The sequence below is a fragment of the Dendrobates tinctorius genome, unplaced genomic scaffold, assembly GCF_039654945.1.
Source record: "Dendrobates tinctorius isolate UK_male_01 unplaced genomic scaffold, ASM3965494v1 ptg000073l, whole genome shotgun sequence".
NCBI lineage: Eukaryota > Metazoa > Chordata > Amphibia > Anura > Dendrobatidae > Dendrobates > Dendrobates tinctorius.
The window spans coordinates 27,684,876-27,700,029 of NW_027361741.1; the positions used below are offsets into that span (position 1 = coordinate 27,684,876).

Below are 15,154 nucleotides of genomic sequence, written 5' to 3' on the forward strand. Positions count from 1 at the left end.
GTTTGTCATGGGAGGAACAAATGGAGAATGACCATGAAAAAGACGAGAAGGAAGAGGTGATGGATGAACAACAGTTAGGAGACGTAAACGATAATGATTGTCCGTGGTTGTCGGTAGGGGATGGAGGCAGAAAGCTTGAGTGTTATACCACCACCAACACACTGTGGAGTTGGACCTCATGAAAGAGACCGACCCATGAGTGCCTTTTTGCATCACTATCTGCAACATGATTGTTACCAGTATTGTTAGGTTTCTAAATAGTGCTGACTACTGGGTTGTTCTATCCACAATACAAAAGTAAATTTTGCTTGTTGCTTCCCCCCTGGAAAGGGACGTGCCCATGTTGCAGTATCAAAACATGCTGGAAGACAATCTTGACAGTGGTTTTCCCCAACACAGCAGTTAGGCACACAGTTTGAATCACAGTGATAGCCTTCCAATCACAGAAATGTTCAGTTGTCAACACAAAAACATTAGCAGTCTTGCAACGCTGTAGTCCTGTGTTACAACCCCACCAAGGACAGCATCTGCAAATAGCCTGCATGTTCTACCTGCGTTTGCGAAGGTTTGCTCCCAGTAATTATTTTTCTACCCACACTACAAAGACATATAGATAGTAAATTTAGATTGTGAGTCCCAAAGAGGACAGTGCCAGTAATGTCTGTAAAGCGAATGGTGAATTATTGGCGCTATGTAAGTGATAAAACCCCCTCAAAAATTGAAAGTGATGCTCAGCCACACTCAGGTGGCACACATCAGTTTCGTTTATTACTGTTGTCAGAAAAATGTAAGGATAGTAGCACGGATAGTTGACTCAAAGACAGTGGAGGACTGCCGGTATAGGAAACCTTTAGTCTCTAAATTATGTCTGACCATATTGACTCGTTCTTGACACTGGAGAAAGGCATCTCATACGATCAGAAAGTCGTCCAGATACGGTATGACTAGTATATCTTTATCCCAGAGCTGACCTGTCACTTCCAAAACTAGTCTCGTAAATATCCGGGGGATATTGCTAGACCAAAGGGGAGAGCCCTGTATTGGAAATGCCTGATTCGTGACTGCATCTGCACTGCTACTCAGAAACTTTTGATATTGTTTGTGAATTCGTACATGATAATAGGCATTCTTGAGGTCTAGGACTGCCATATAACAGCTTGGAAAGAGAACCTTCACTGCTGTCCTCACTGACTCCATCTTGAATGAAAGGATGACCAAGAACTTGTTCAATGCCTTTAAATTTATAATGGTTTCTTTATCAGAAATCGGGGGGAGTAGAACCCCTTCTCTATCTCCACTGGGGGAATCTCTTCCAATATGTGCTTCTCTATGAGAGATAGGATCTCTTCTTCCAGCACCATTTGTTTGTGTGAAGATGGTTGCACAGGAGTTTTCATACATCTCTCTCAAGGTGGGGTCTGGAATTTTAATTTTAGGCCTGATCCTATAATGTGAAGGATCCAGGCACTGGAAGAAATAATTTCCCAGGCCGCGAGGAAGAGAGAAAGCCTCTCTTCCACCTGAGAAGACGAGTCACTGAGGGGGCTTCTTAGTCTCCCGAGCGAATTTTCCTCTTCTTTGGCTTATCATCGGGCTTGTCCTGGTCTCTGAGGGACTCTACAAAAGGACTGCTGAAAGGATGGAAAGGGCGCCCCAGGAAAACCTTTCTTCATATCCTCTGCCTTCTCAAGAATCTCATTGAGGGCTGGACCAAACAGGAATTTACCTTCACAGGGGAAAGAACAAAGCTTAACTTTTGCCTGTATATCCCCAGACTGCTCTGCGACCTGCATTGGACAGCGTAGACGATCTGGCTGCAAGTCTCGCCGAGTCCGCTGAGGCGTCCGCTAGAAATGCCGCTGCTCCCTTGATGGTTGGAATTGATGCCAGGATCGTCTATCTAGATACCTGCTGCTCCAACTGGTCCTCCAAGTTTTCCAGCCAGACCTTCAAAGATCTGGCCGTATATGTGGCTGTGATGGCCGGTCCTAGGGCCCCCACTGAGGACTCCCAGGCTGCTTTAAGGAAGCTGTCAGTCTTTCTGTCCAATGGCTCCTTCAGCGACCCCATCTCCACAGCCCTGGTTATTTGATGAGGCAGCAGACTGGTCAGACTCCCACGGGTTCTCTTCCTCTGACCCTGTAGATGTTGAAGGGGATTCTATGGATCTCCTCTTTCTCCTACTGCCTCTACCCTCTGAAGGGGCTAGTGAACTAACAGATATCTGCACCTCTGTTTTGATTAAAAACCTCAGGGTTGCAGCGAAATTAGGGGATTCTTCTGCTCTATACATGCCTGGCAAAGTCTTTTCATCCATGCTCTTAATAACTGCTGTCCACAGAGGGGGCACTCCCTATGGTTTGCTTTAGATTTACACTTTCAAGGGAACTCCTATCCCGCCCCACAAACAATGAGAGAAAGCGGAGGAAAGACAACAAGAGAGAAAGAGAAAAAAAAGACATTAGCCTACTGTACTTCCGCGTAGATCACTCACCACTCGTACGCTTTATACGCATACTGGATCAGAAGACTGGATCACATCAGAAAGATCTCCTTTGGACACTGTAGACACTTCCATCCTAGCATTGTGATGGCAGCTGGTTCCTGCCGTATCCCGTCCGCTGCCCGAGTGGCCCCCACTGCTGCTGCCCCGATGAGGCTGCTGGGATGTCTGCTTCCTATGAGGACGTGACGGGCGGTTTTTCTCTGGCTTCTGGAGCAACTCATAGAATGGTAGATTTGGAAGGAACCTCCTGCGTTATCTGGTCCAACCCCCTGCTCAAAGCAGGTTTCACTAAATCATCCCAGACAAATGTCTGTCCAGCCTCTGTTTGAAGACTTCCATGGAAGAAGAAATCACCACCTCTCGTAGCAGCCTGTTACACTCCTTGGTCACACTGTCAAAAAGTTTTTTCTAATACAGTGGGGCAAAAAAGTATTTAGTCAGTCAGCAATAGTGCAAGTTCCACCACTTAAAAAGATGAGAGGCGTCTGTAATTTACATCATAGGTAGACTTCAACTATGGGAGACAAACTGAGAAAAAAAAATCCAGAAAATCACATTGTCTGTTTTTTTTTCATTTTATTTGCATATTATGGTGGAAAATAAGTATTTGGTCAGAAACAAGCAAACAAGATTTCTGGCTCTCACAGACCTGTAACTTCTTCTTTAAGAGTCTCCTCTTTCCTCCACTCATTACCTGTAGTAATGGCACCTGTTTAAACTTGTTATCAGTATAAAAAGACACCTGTGCACACCCTCAAACAGTCTGACTCCAAACTCCACTATGGTGAAGACCAAAGAGCTGTCAAAGGACACCAGAAACAAAATTGTAGCCCTGCACCAGGCTGGGAAGACTGAATCTGCAATAGCCAACCAGCTTGGAGTGAAGAAATCAACTGTGGGAGCAATAATTAGAAAATGGAAGACATACAAGACCACTGATAATCTCCCTCGATCTGGTGCTCCACGCAAAATCCCACCCCGTGGGGTCAGAATGATCACAAGAACGGTGAGCAAAAATCCCAGAACCACGCGGGGGGACCTAGTGAATGAACTGCAGAGAGCTGGGACCAATGTAACAAGGCCTACCATAAGTAACACACTACGCCACCATGGACTCAGATCCTGCAGTGCCAGACGTGTCCCACTGCTTAAGCCTGTACATGTCCGGGCCCGTCTGAAGTTTGCTAGAGAGCATTTGGATGATCCAGAGGAGTTTTGGGAGAATGTCCTATGGTCTGATGAAACCAAACTGGAACTGTTTGGTAGAAACACAACTTGTCGTGTTTGGAGGAAAAAGAATACTGAGTTGCATCCATCAAACACCATACCTACTGTAAAGCATGGTGGTGGAAACATCATGCTTTGGGGCTGTTTCTCTGCAAAGGGGCCAGGACGACTGATCCGGGTACATGAAAGAATGAATGGGGCCATGTATCGTGAGATTTTGAGTGCAAACCTCCTTCCATCAGCAAGGTCTTTGCAGATGAAACGTGGCTGGGTCTTTCAACATGACAATGATCCAAAGCACACCGCCAGGGCAACGAAGGAGTGGCTTCGTAAGAAGCATTTCAAGGTCCTGGAGTGGCCTAGCCAGTTTCCAGATCTCAACCCTATAGAAAACCTTTGGAGGGAGTTGAAAGTCCGTGTTGCCAAGCGAAAAGCCAAAAACATCACTGCTCTAGAGGAGATCTGCATGGAGGAATGGGCCAACATACCAACAACAGTGTGTGGCAACCTTGTGAAGACTTACAGAAAACGTTTGACCTCTGTCATTGCCAACAAAGGATATATCACAAAGTATTGAGATGAAATTTTGTTTCTGACCAAATACTTATTTTCCACCATAATATGCAAATAAAATGAAAAAAAAAACAGACAATGTGATTTTCTGGATTTTTTTTTCCTCAGTTTGTCTCCCATAGTTGAGGTCTACCCATGATGTAAATTACAGACGCCTCTCATCTTTTTAAGTGGTGGAACTTGCACTATTGCTGACTGACTAAATACTTTTTTGCCCCACTGTATCTAATCTGTGTTTCCTCCCTTTCAGTTTCATCCCATTGCTTCTAGTCTTTCCTTGTGCAAATGAGAATTAAGATGATCCTTCTACAATGTGACAGCCCTTGAGAAATTGTAGACAGCTGTTAAATCTCCTCTCAGTCTTCTTTCTAAACATTCCCAAATCCTGTATCCGTTCCTCATAGGACATGGTTTGCAGACCATTCTGGTCGCTGTTCTCTGAACTTGCTCCAGTTTGCTGATGTCTTTTTTTAAAATGTGGTGCCCAAAACTGGACACAGTATTCTAGATGAGGTGTGACCAAAGAGGCGTAGAGGGGGATAATGACTTCATGTGATCTAGACTGTATGCTTCTGTTAATACATCCCAGAATTGTATTTGCCTTTTTTGCTGCTGCATCACACTGATGACTCATGTTCAGTTTATGATCTATTACTATACTCAGATCTTTTTCACATTTCTGTTGCTTAGCCCTATTCCTCCCATTATGTATGGTTTTTTTTCATTTTTATTGCCTAGATGTAGTACTTTGCATTTTTACCTGATAAAAAACATTCTGTTAGTTGCTGCCCACTGCTTCAGTTTATATCTTTTGAATCCTCTCTCTCTCTCTTCTCTAGTATTAGCTATCCCTCCTAGCTTTGTGTCATCAGCAAATTTAATCAGTGTACCCTCAATTATTTAATCTAAATCATTGCTAAAGATGTTGAACAATACAGGGCCCAGGACAGAATCCTGTGGTACCACACTTGAGACATTCTCCCAACTGGATGTGCAGCCATTTACGACCACTCTTTGGGTCCGATCACTAAGCCAACTTGATTAATTTTTCCACATTATTTGCACATACCCTAAAGCGTCATTAGAGTGCACATCTATGGGTGATGGATCAGTAGCTTAGCAGATGAAGATTAGGACACTTACCCTAAAAATCCGAAAGTGACTTTTACTGTAGGTTTTGAATCTCTCGGTTTGGTTTATTACTGGCCTATCAAAGGTATAGTCACACTGCCTATTCCTTCCGAAGATATATTCATCATTAACACAGTCTGCAGAACAAAGAACAAAAAAATAAAATAAGGGCAGTGGTAAGAGGTTTTCTTTTCTGAGCAAATAAATATTTGGGAAAATTACAGAAATTTGGGATTTTGGGGACAAAATAACTCCTTAAATTTTATATAGCATTCCTCCATCAAAAGCTGAGAGCTGGACAATACAGAATTTGGCTGTTTCTAACTGTCAAATACACTCTGAATGGAGCAGAGGTAGAGCATGTATAACTATGCTCCATTCAAAGCTGGGCTATCAATAATACCGGGGGGGGGGTCCCAAGAGTCACACCTCCATTGAACAGTAAATTAGCTATCAATTTTCGGAATACACGTTTAGCTATCTGAACTTCAAACATCAGTCTTAGCATAGCAAATAAACCAGAAAGAAAAGGGATGTTTTCTCTTAAAGGGAAGGTGCCATCCCAAAAAAAAAATTTTCAGCAATTGAAAAAATGTAAAGAATTAATGTTTACATTTTCTTAAAAAATATTATCATTTGTTTTTAATTTTGTAAAATATGAAAAATAATTTTAAAAAGTTTGGCATTTCCACTTGTTAACACTAGGGGGAGCAGATACTGAAATTTGGCACAAAAACCTAGTGTACAACTAGCTCACATTATTGTCCTGCAGTAATTATGGACATACAGTGTCCATGATGTTTGATTTTGATATATGATCATGCCCTAAAATGGACACTGTATGGGCGGAATCTGCTGACATGGGTGTGGTGTCACTCCTCTCCTCCCCTTCTGGGTGTTTGCTAAGGGAAAAGAGAGGATGACATCTAGCAACACAGTGAGCAGCCATTTTGATGGGGCCTGCAAAGTTACTGACTGTCTTTTCATGTAAAGTCTGGATCAGAACAGGTCACCAATCAGCAGAAATGTTTCCTAGATTTCTGTGGAGCAGACAAGCAGACGGTCCATCCATGTGTATAAAACACAGCGCTCTATGTACAATCCCTGGCACCGAACAGGGTGCCCCCCATAGACCAGCACACTGCTCTCCTGAAATACTCTGTGCTGCTGTCACCCTGCTCCTTCCACCATATATCAGGCCCCTGTCACCTTGCTTTCACACATTGCCAGGACAGGATCTGAGGAGAGGAATGGGGTCTTCGGTCACCGAGGATGGCAGGCAGCAAGGATTCTGGGAGCAGGGTGACAGCAGCACAGAGTATTTCAGGCGAGCAGTGCGCTGGTCTATGGGGGGCACAGAGGGAGATGTATGGGGGAGGAGCAGGGTGACAGCAGCACACAGTATTTCAGGAGAGCAGTGTGCTGGTCTATGGGGGGCACACAGAGAGATATATGGTAGAGGGAGCAGGGTGACAGCAGCACAGAGTATTTCATGAGAGCAGTGCGCTGGTCTATGGGGGGCACAGAGGGAGATACATGGGGGAGGAGCAGGGTGACAGCAGCACACAGTATTTCAGGAGAGCAGTGCGCTGGTCTATGGGGGGCACAGAGGAAGATATATGGGGGAGGAGCAGGGAGACAGCAGCACAGAAATCCAGGAAACATTTCTGCTGATTGATGGCCTGTTCTGATCCAGACTTTGCATGCAAAGACCCCATTCCCCTCCTCAGATCCTGTCCTGGCGATGTGTGAAAGCGAGGCGACAGGCACAGTCCGGGGTGATGCTGGGAAGCAGGCTGGGGGGGAATGGAGCCATACAGTAATGATAAAAATGAGACCCCCTCTCTTCAGCTGCCTCCCCAGCCCTCCCCTGACTGCACCTATCACCCCGACCCGTGTGCAGTTGCTCAGCCAGAACCCCAGAATGTGTCCCCTTTTAGCAGATCACAAATAATACCGCCATATACTTCACACACAATGCCGCCATATGGATCATACACAATACCACCATAAAAAAAAAAAAAAAAAAAAAAAAATACCACCATGTAGATCACACATAAAACCAGCAGGATGACAGCAGCACAGAGTATTTCAGGAGAGCAGTATCACACGGCAGAGAATTAGATACACGGCTCAGCAGACAGTATCACACAGGAGAGGATTAGATACACGGCTCAGCAGACAGTATCACACAGGAGAGGATTAGATACACGGCTCAGCAGGCAGATTTTTACACAGGAAAGGATTAGATACACGGCTCAGCAGGCACTATCACAGGAGACAGTATTACAGATATGCCCACACTGGTGAAACTTCCAGCCCCCCCCCCCAATTATACACTAGACTATGGGCTGTATATGTCACTGTCCTCAGACAGCCATAAAAGCTCTAATAAAAGCAAAGGTGTCAGATTACCGGAGATCACTGGGGCTGTGTGTGAGTGAGGAGGCGGAGACAGAGCAGGAAGCACGGTGCAGAAAGTGGAGCTCAGGGGATAGCACTGGGCTACAGTAAAATGGCGCCCAGCCACACCTACAGCAGTGAATGGTGCAGCCCACAGGGGCGTGCCCAGTTCACTGCTAATGAGGCTGCATGGTGGGGTCGGGAGCCGACCGCAGTCTCCTATGTCCAGGGACGGCCATATTTGCAGACTGTATGAGTCCTCCACAGATCTGCAAATCAAGATGGCAGCGCCCAGTAGCTACATTAAAGCATTATTACAAACAAACCATAAATCCTAGTTAGTACAACATTTGCTGAAACAACATGTTTTGTTACTTACTCTTTTTTTGCAAATTATATAAAATTGCGGCACCTTCCCTTTAAGATGTTACCATCGTTTCAGACAATAAAGCAGGAAAGTCTTACAACTACATTATGCCTCATGGAAATACACCACTACATTTCCCTGGCAAGTTTTATTAAGAGACTAGCTGAAGAGCCCGGCGTTGCCTGGGCATAGTAACCAACTGTTGTTAGTTATAACAAATTATAATGATTATATTGCACATAAATCTTTTCACATCATATATTCAACACTACAGATTTGCAACACAAATTAACTAAACGATTATTATTATTATGCATTTATATAGCGCCATTTATTCCATGGCGCTTTACATGTGAAAAGGGGAAATATAGATAAGTATAGTAAACATGTGTAAGACAAGGGACACACAAGTACATAAGGAGAGGGGACCCTGCCCGCGAGGGCTCACAGTCTACAGGGATGGGTGAGGATACAGTAGGAAAGGGTAGAGCAGGTCATGCTGTGGTTCAGTAGACCGAGGATCATTGCAGGCACGATTACCCAAGTATTGATAGTATTTTATTTTCAACTCATTCAAGAGCCTTTTGATAAACAACATGTGTACAGTCGTGGCCAAAAGTATTGACACCCCTGCAATTCTGTCAGATAATACTCCGTTTCTTCCTGAAAATGATTGCAAACACAAATTCTTTGGTATTATTATCTTCATTTAATTTGTCTTAAATGAAAAAACACAAAAAGAATTGTCCTAAAGCCAAATTGGATATAATTCCACACCAAACATAAAAAAGAGGGTGGACAAAAGTATTGGCACTGTTCGAAAAATCATGTGATGCTTCTCTAATTTGTGTAATTGACAGCACCTGTAACTTACCTGTGGCAACTAACAGGTGTTGGCAATAACTAAATCACACTTGCAGCCAGTTGACATGGATTAAAGTTGACTCAACCTCTGTCCTGTGTCCTTGTGTGTACCACATTGAGCATGGAGAAAAGAAAGAAGTCCAAGGAACTGTCTGAGGACTTGAGAAACCAAATTGTGAGGAAGAATGAGCAATCTCAAGGCTACAAGTCCATCTCCAAAGACCAGAATGTTCCTGTGTTTACTGTGCGCAGTGTCATCAAGTTTAAAGCCCATGGCACTGTGGCTAACCTCCCTAGATGTGGACGGAAAAGAAAAATTGACAAGAGATTTCCTACGCAAGATTGTGCGGATGTTGGATAAAGAACCTCGACTAACATCCAAACAAGTTCAGCTGCCCTGCAGTCCGAGGCTACAACAGTGTCAACCCATACTATCCGTCGGCGTCTGAATGAAAAGGGACTGTATGGTAGGAGACCCAGGAAGACCCCGCTTCTTACCCAGAGACATAAAAAAGCCAGGCTGGAGTTTGCCAAAACTTACCTGAAAAAGCCTAAAACGTTTTGGAAGAATGTTCTCTGGTCAGATGAGACAAAAGTAGAGCTTTTTGGGCAAAGGCATCAACATAGAGTTTACAGGAGAAAAAAAGAGGCATTCAAAGAAAAGAACACCTGTGGAGAGATCTAAAAATTGCAGTTTGGAGAAGGCACCCTTCTAATATCAGGGACCTGGAGCAGTTTGCCAAAGAAGAATGGTCTAAAATTCCAGCAGAGCATTGTAAGAAACTCATTGATGGTTACCAGAAGCGGTTGGTCGCAGTTATTTTGGCTAAAGGTTGTGCAACCAAGTATTAGGCTGAGGGTGCCAATACTTTTGTCGGGCCCATTTTGGAGTTGTGTGTGAAATGATCAATGTTTTGCTTTTTGCTTCATTCTCTTTTGTGTTTTTTCATTTAAGACAAATTAAATGAAGATAATAATACCAAAGAATTTGTGTTTGCCATCATTTTCAGGAAGAAACTGAGTACTATCTGACAGAATTGCAGGGGTGTCAATACTTTTGGCCACAACTGTATCTGTGTATCTAAACCTATCCTGTGTGATACTTTCTGCTGAGCCGTGTATCTAAGGCCGGTTTCACACTAGCGCATTTTCAACGCGCGCACGGCCGGGGGTAGCTCCGCCCCCCATCCGCCTCTCTGCCCGGCGTGCCCGCCCCTTCCTTGTAGCGCCGCCTCCTAGCGGACAGCGGCGCCTGCGATCGGCGCACCCTATCTTTAGCATAGGGTGCGCCGATCGTGCGCAGGCCGTGCGCTAGTTGCGCTTTGACCTGCGCTGCGCACTTTTGACGGTGCGCCGTGCGCGCCAAAATCAAACTTTTCGGATTTTGGCGCGCACGGCGCACCGTCAAAAGTGCGCAGCGCAGGTCAAAGCGCAACTAGCGCACGGCCTGCGCACGATCGGCGCACCCTATGCTAAAGATAGGGTGCGCCGATCGCAGGCGCCGCTGTCCGCTAGGAGGCGGCGCTACAAGGAAGGGGCGGGCACGCCGGGCAGAGAGCCGGATCGGGGGCGGAGCTACCCCCGGCCGTGCGCGCGTTGAAAATGCGCTAGTGTGAAACCGGCCTAACCCTATCCTGTGTGTTAATAACTGCTCGCCCGTGTATCTAATCCTATCCTGTGTAATACTGACTGCTGAGCCGCGTATCTAATCCTATCCTATGTGATACTCACTGCTGAACCGTGTATCTAATACTATTCTGTGACGGTGCAAATGCCAATCCCGGACATACACACATACATACACTTTTTCCCCATTAATGTACATAGGGGCAAAATTGTTTGGTGAATTGGAACGCACAGGGTTAAAATTTCGCCTCACAACATAGCCTATGACGCTCTCGGGGTCCAGACGTGTGACTGTGCAAAATTTTGTGGCTGTAGATGCGACGGTGCAGATGCCAATCCCGGATATACACACATACATATACACACACACATTGAGCTTTAAATATTAGATATATATATATATATATATATATATATACACATACAGTGGGGCAAAAAAGTATTTAGTCAGTCAGCAATAGTGCAAGTTCCACCACTTAAAAAGATGAGAGGCGTCTGTAATTTACATCATAGGTAGACCTCAACTATGGGAGACAAACTGAGGAAAAAAAATCCAGAAAATCACATTGTCTGTTTTTTTTTCATTTTATTTGCATATTATGGTGGAAAATAAGTATTTGGTCAGAAACAAAATTTCATCTCAATACTTTGTGATATATCCTTTGTTGGCAATGACAGAGGTCAAACGTTTTCTGTAAGTCTTCACATGGTTGCCACACACTGTTGTTGGTATGCTGGCCCATTCCTCCATGCAGATCTCCTCTAGAGCAGTGATGTTTTTGGCTTTTCGCTTGGCAACACGGACTTTCAACTCCCTCCAAAGGTTTTCTATAGGGTTGAGATCTGGAGACTGGCTAGGCCACTCCAGGACCTTGAAATGCTTACGAAGCCACTCCTTCATTGCCCTGGCAGTGTGCTTTGGATCATTGTCATGTTGAAAGACCCAGCCACGTTTCATCATCAATGCCCTTGCTGATGGAAGGAGGTTTGCACTCAAAATCTCACGATACATGGCCCCATTCATTCTTTCATGTACCCGGATCAGTCGTCCTGGCCCCTTTGCAGAGAAACAGCCCCAAAGCATGATGTTTCCACCACCGTGCTTTACAGTAGGTATGGTGTTTGATGGATGCAACTCAGTATTCTTTTTCCTCCAAACACGACAAGTTGTGTTTCTACCAAACAGTTCCAGTTTGGTTTCATCAGACCATAGGACATTCTCCCAAAACTCCTCTGGATCATCCAAATGCTCTCTAGCAAACTTCAGACGGGCCCGGACATGTACAGGCTTAAGCAGTGGGACACGTCTGGCACTGCAGGATCTGAGTCCATGGTGGCGTAGTGTGTTACTTATGGTAGGCCTTGTTACATTGGTCCCAGCTCTCTGCAGTTCATTCACTAGGTCCCCCCGCGTGGTTCTAGGATTTTTGCTCACCGTTCTTGTGATCATTCTGACCCCACGGGGTGGGATTTTGCGTGGAGCACCAGATCGAGGGAGATTATCAGTGGTCTTGTATGTCTTCCATTTTCTAATTATTGCTCCCACAGTTGATTTCTTCACTCCAAGCTGGTTGCCTATTGCAGATTCAGTCTTCCCAGCCTGGTGCAGGGCTACAATTTTGTTTCTGGTGTCCTTTGAAAGCTCTTTGGTCTTCACCATAGTGGAGTTTGGAGTCAGACTGTTTGAGGGTGTGCACAGGTGTCTTTTTATACTGATAACAAGTTTAAACAGGTGCCATTACTACAGGTAATGAGTGGAGGAAAGAGGAGACTCTTAAAGAAGAAGTTACAGGTCTGTGAGAGCCAGAAATCTTGATTGCTTGTTTCTGACCAAATACTTATTTTCCACCAAAATATGCAAATAAAATGAAAAAAAACAGACAATGTGATTTTCTGGATTTTTTTTTCTCAGTTTGTCTCCCATAGTTGAGGTCTACCTATGATGTAAATTACAGACGCCTCTCATCTTTTTAAGTGGTGGAACTTGCACTATTGCTGACTGACTAAATACTTTTTTGCCCCACTGTGTATATATATATATATATATATATATATATGTGAGGTAGCGCTGTTATTCGGGTAGGGGATACTCGCTTGCAGCCACAAAAAAAAAATCAGATCCGGCACGGGTTTTCCACAAAACCATAACTCCATGCGGTTTATTCATAAGAATAAACCAAAGCAAGCAACATAAGGTTCACTTAACGGCATAGCGTCCATGACAGAGCTTCTCTATGTCAGCAATGTCCAATACGCAGGCTTTTCAGCCTCACAGTTATATCTCACTCCGTCAGGGTTCTCTCATGGCTGCTTCTCCACACTGCAGACATTCATTCCCTCCAGGGAACTCTCAGGCACTTGCAGCCATTAAACACAGCGTCCACACGTGCGGTCAGGCAGGAAGCCCCATCTTAGCGGGAACTTCCACACTGGACCAAACACGTCCCAGCATTCACCCCCATGTGACCTACCCTGGCCACATTATATGGTCCATGGCCACGCCCACCGGGTCACATGACTCTGACCTCATCACAGGTCCTTCAAGCCTTTACACACTCTTTACAATAGCGCTTTAAACACACCCCCTGGGTGGGTTTGTAGGTAACTGGCCCACCCATCTCCCTAGTTACCTGGAGACTTCTCCCCGACACATTAAAGCAGTACCTCAGCAGTATCACTGCTGATCAACACATAAGTCTCCATCTCAAAGCCACCCACTTTGAGATACATAACGGCCATTCAGTACTCTGCCATTCATCCTTTTTCCTGGGTCCTGGGACATCCACACAGCACCCCCTAGCGGACTCAGTGGTTACTACGCCACAATATTATATATATATATATATATATATATATATATATATATATATATATATATATATATATATATATATATATATATATATATACACACATACATACATACATACATACACATACATAGATATACACATACATTTTATTATTAACTTAAAATGTCAATTAAAAAAGACTACTTTCACATGGCTGTACTTTGGTCAGTAATTTTAGGGCTCATTCCAAAGTAGCGAAAATGCAGAAAATTTTCCAGATAGAATATCGCTGTCAATTTATACTGCGGATGTCACTGCGGGTTTAACCCTTCATAGTGCAAAGAGTGAAACACTTGGTTTACCAGTACCATTTTCCACACTAGCATTTGCACAATGGAAAGGCAAGTTGGGAATGAGCATTAGGTCACGGTCGCACATTCAGTATTTGATCAGTATTTTACATCCGTATTTGTAAGAAAATCAGGAGTGGGAGAAAAATACAGAAGTGGTGACGTGTTTCTATTATACATTTCCTCTGACAGTTACACTCCTGATTTTGGCTTACAAATACGAGTCAAATTAGAAATGGAAAAGAATGTAAAATATTTCCACCTATTTAATTTCAGTTTTGGTTTTGACTTGCACATACTAATGCACAGTGGTACACAGTCGCACACCCCTAAAATAACTTAATAAAATGTAAAAGCAATAAATGGAGTACAGATACATGCCATGGTTTATGAACCCCTTTCCAAGTGCCCAGAGTCGACCCCACGCAGCTGAACTATTGACTTCCATTTCTTCCGGTAATGATGCAAGATCTTGTGTTGGTAAAGTTTCCAAAGAACTCAAAGTGCCAGAGCCGGAGGAGGATGACTGGCTCTGTGAGTGGGGAGCACTGGAAGAAGAGCTGGAGGTGCCCTGCGAAGGCTGGGATGGTTGGGACTCACCCATGTCGTCTCAGAAATGATCTAGATAAATAGAAACAGAGATTAGGTAGAACCATAGATTAAAATGTAGCCTGATGTATACAAGGAGCGCATGACTCCATAGGTCATACAGATGTATGCATTGTTCACTGATCTTCACTGTGCAGAGTTTTAGGCATTTGTATCATCAACTCGTGTCTGCTACAAGACTCCTATTTATTGCAATAGTAGCAGCAAAGTGAGGCTTATTAGTAGTCATGGTTACCCAGGAGACAGAGCGCCGAGCAATCTCTGCAGTTGCAGTACAGAACTACAGAGATCAGAAAAGGAAGATGAATCCTCGAATGAAAGACATTGCAAGTTTAAGAGTTGTGCGCTGCTATGATATTTGAGGCCAATCCTTTACGACAGGGGTAGGGAACTCTTTTCATGCCAACAGCCATTTGGATATTTATAACATAATTTAAGGGGCCGCACAAAATCATTCACTTATAAATTATCCTGCAATATTTAGTCAAATAATTAGTTAACTCGCCCCTAACGTGACGGCTGGAACTGCTTCTCATTGGTGCGGCTGTGATGTTAGGTGATATGAATGTCTTTGTGATCAGTTTAAGAAAGGACTGCGCACAACAGTAAGTAGTTCCGAAAACAGATCCATATTACGATTGTAGAGGTTAAGCAGTGGGAGTTCTGCGATATAGGCGTTGTATGGGCGACACCGGGGCCGGAGCGC

The 15,154-nt window shown here is 44.2% G+C and overlaps 1 protein-coding gene across 1 annotated transcript in view; it reads right to left on the reverse strand.

Moving 5' to 3' along the window:
- CHEK2 (checkpoint kinase 2) overlaps positions 1 to 15,154 on the reverse strand; it is a 145,563-nt gene that overhangs the window by 84,984 nt on the left and 45,425 nt on the right. The window contains exons 2-3 of the mRNA XM_073582699.1: positions 14,221 to 14,460; positions 5,450 to 5,574 (exon numbers count right to left, since the gene is read on the reverse strand). Coding sequence (XP_073438800.1) covers positions 5,450 to 5,574; positions 14,221 to 14,443 — 348 coding nt within the window. The 5' untranslated portion in view covers positions 14,444 to 14,460. The remainder of the gene's footprint in view (positions 1 to 5,449; positions 5,575 to 14,220; positions 14,461 to 15,154) is intronic.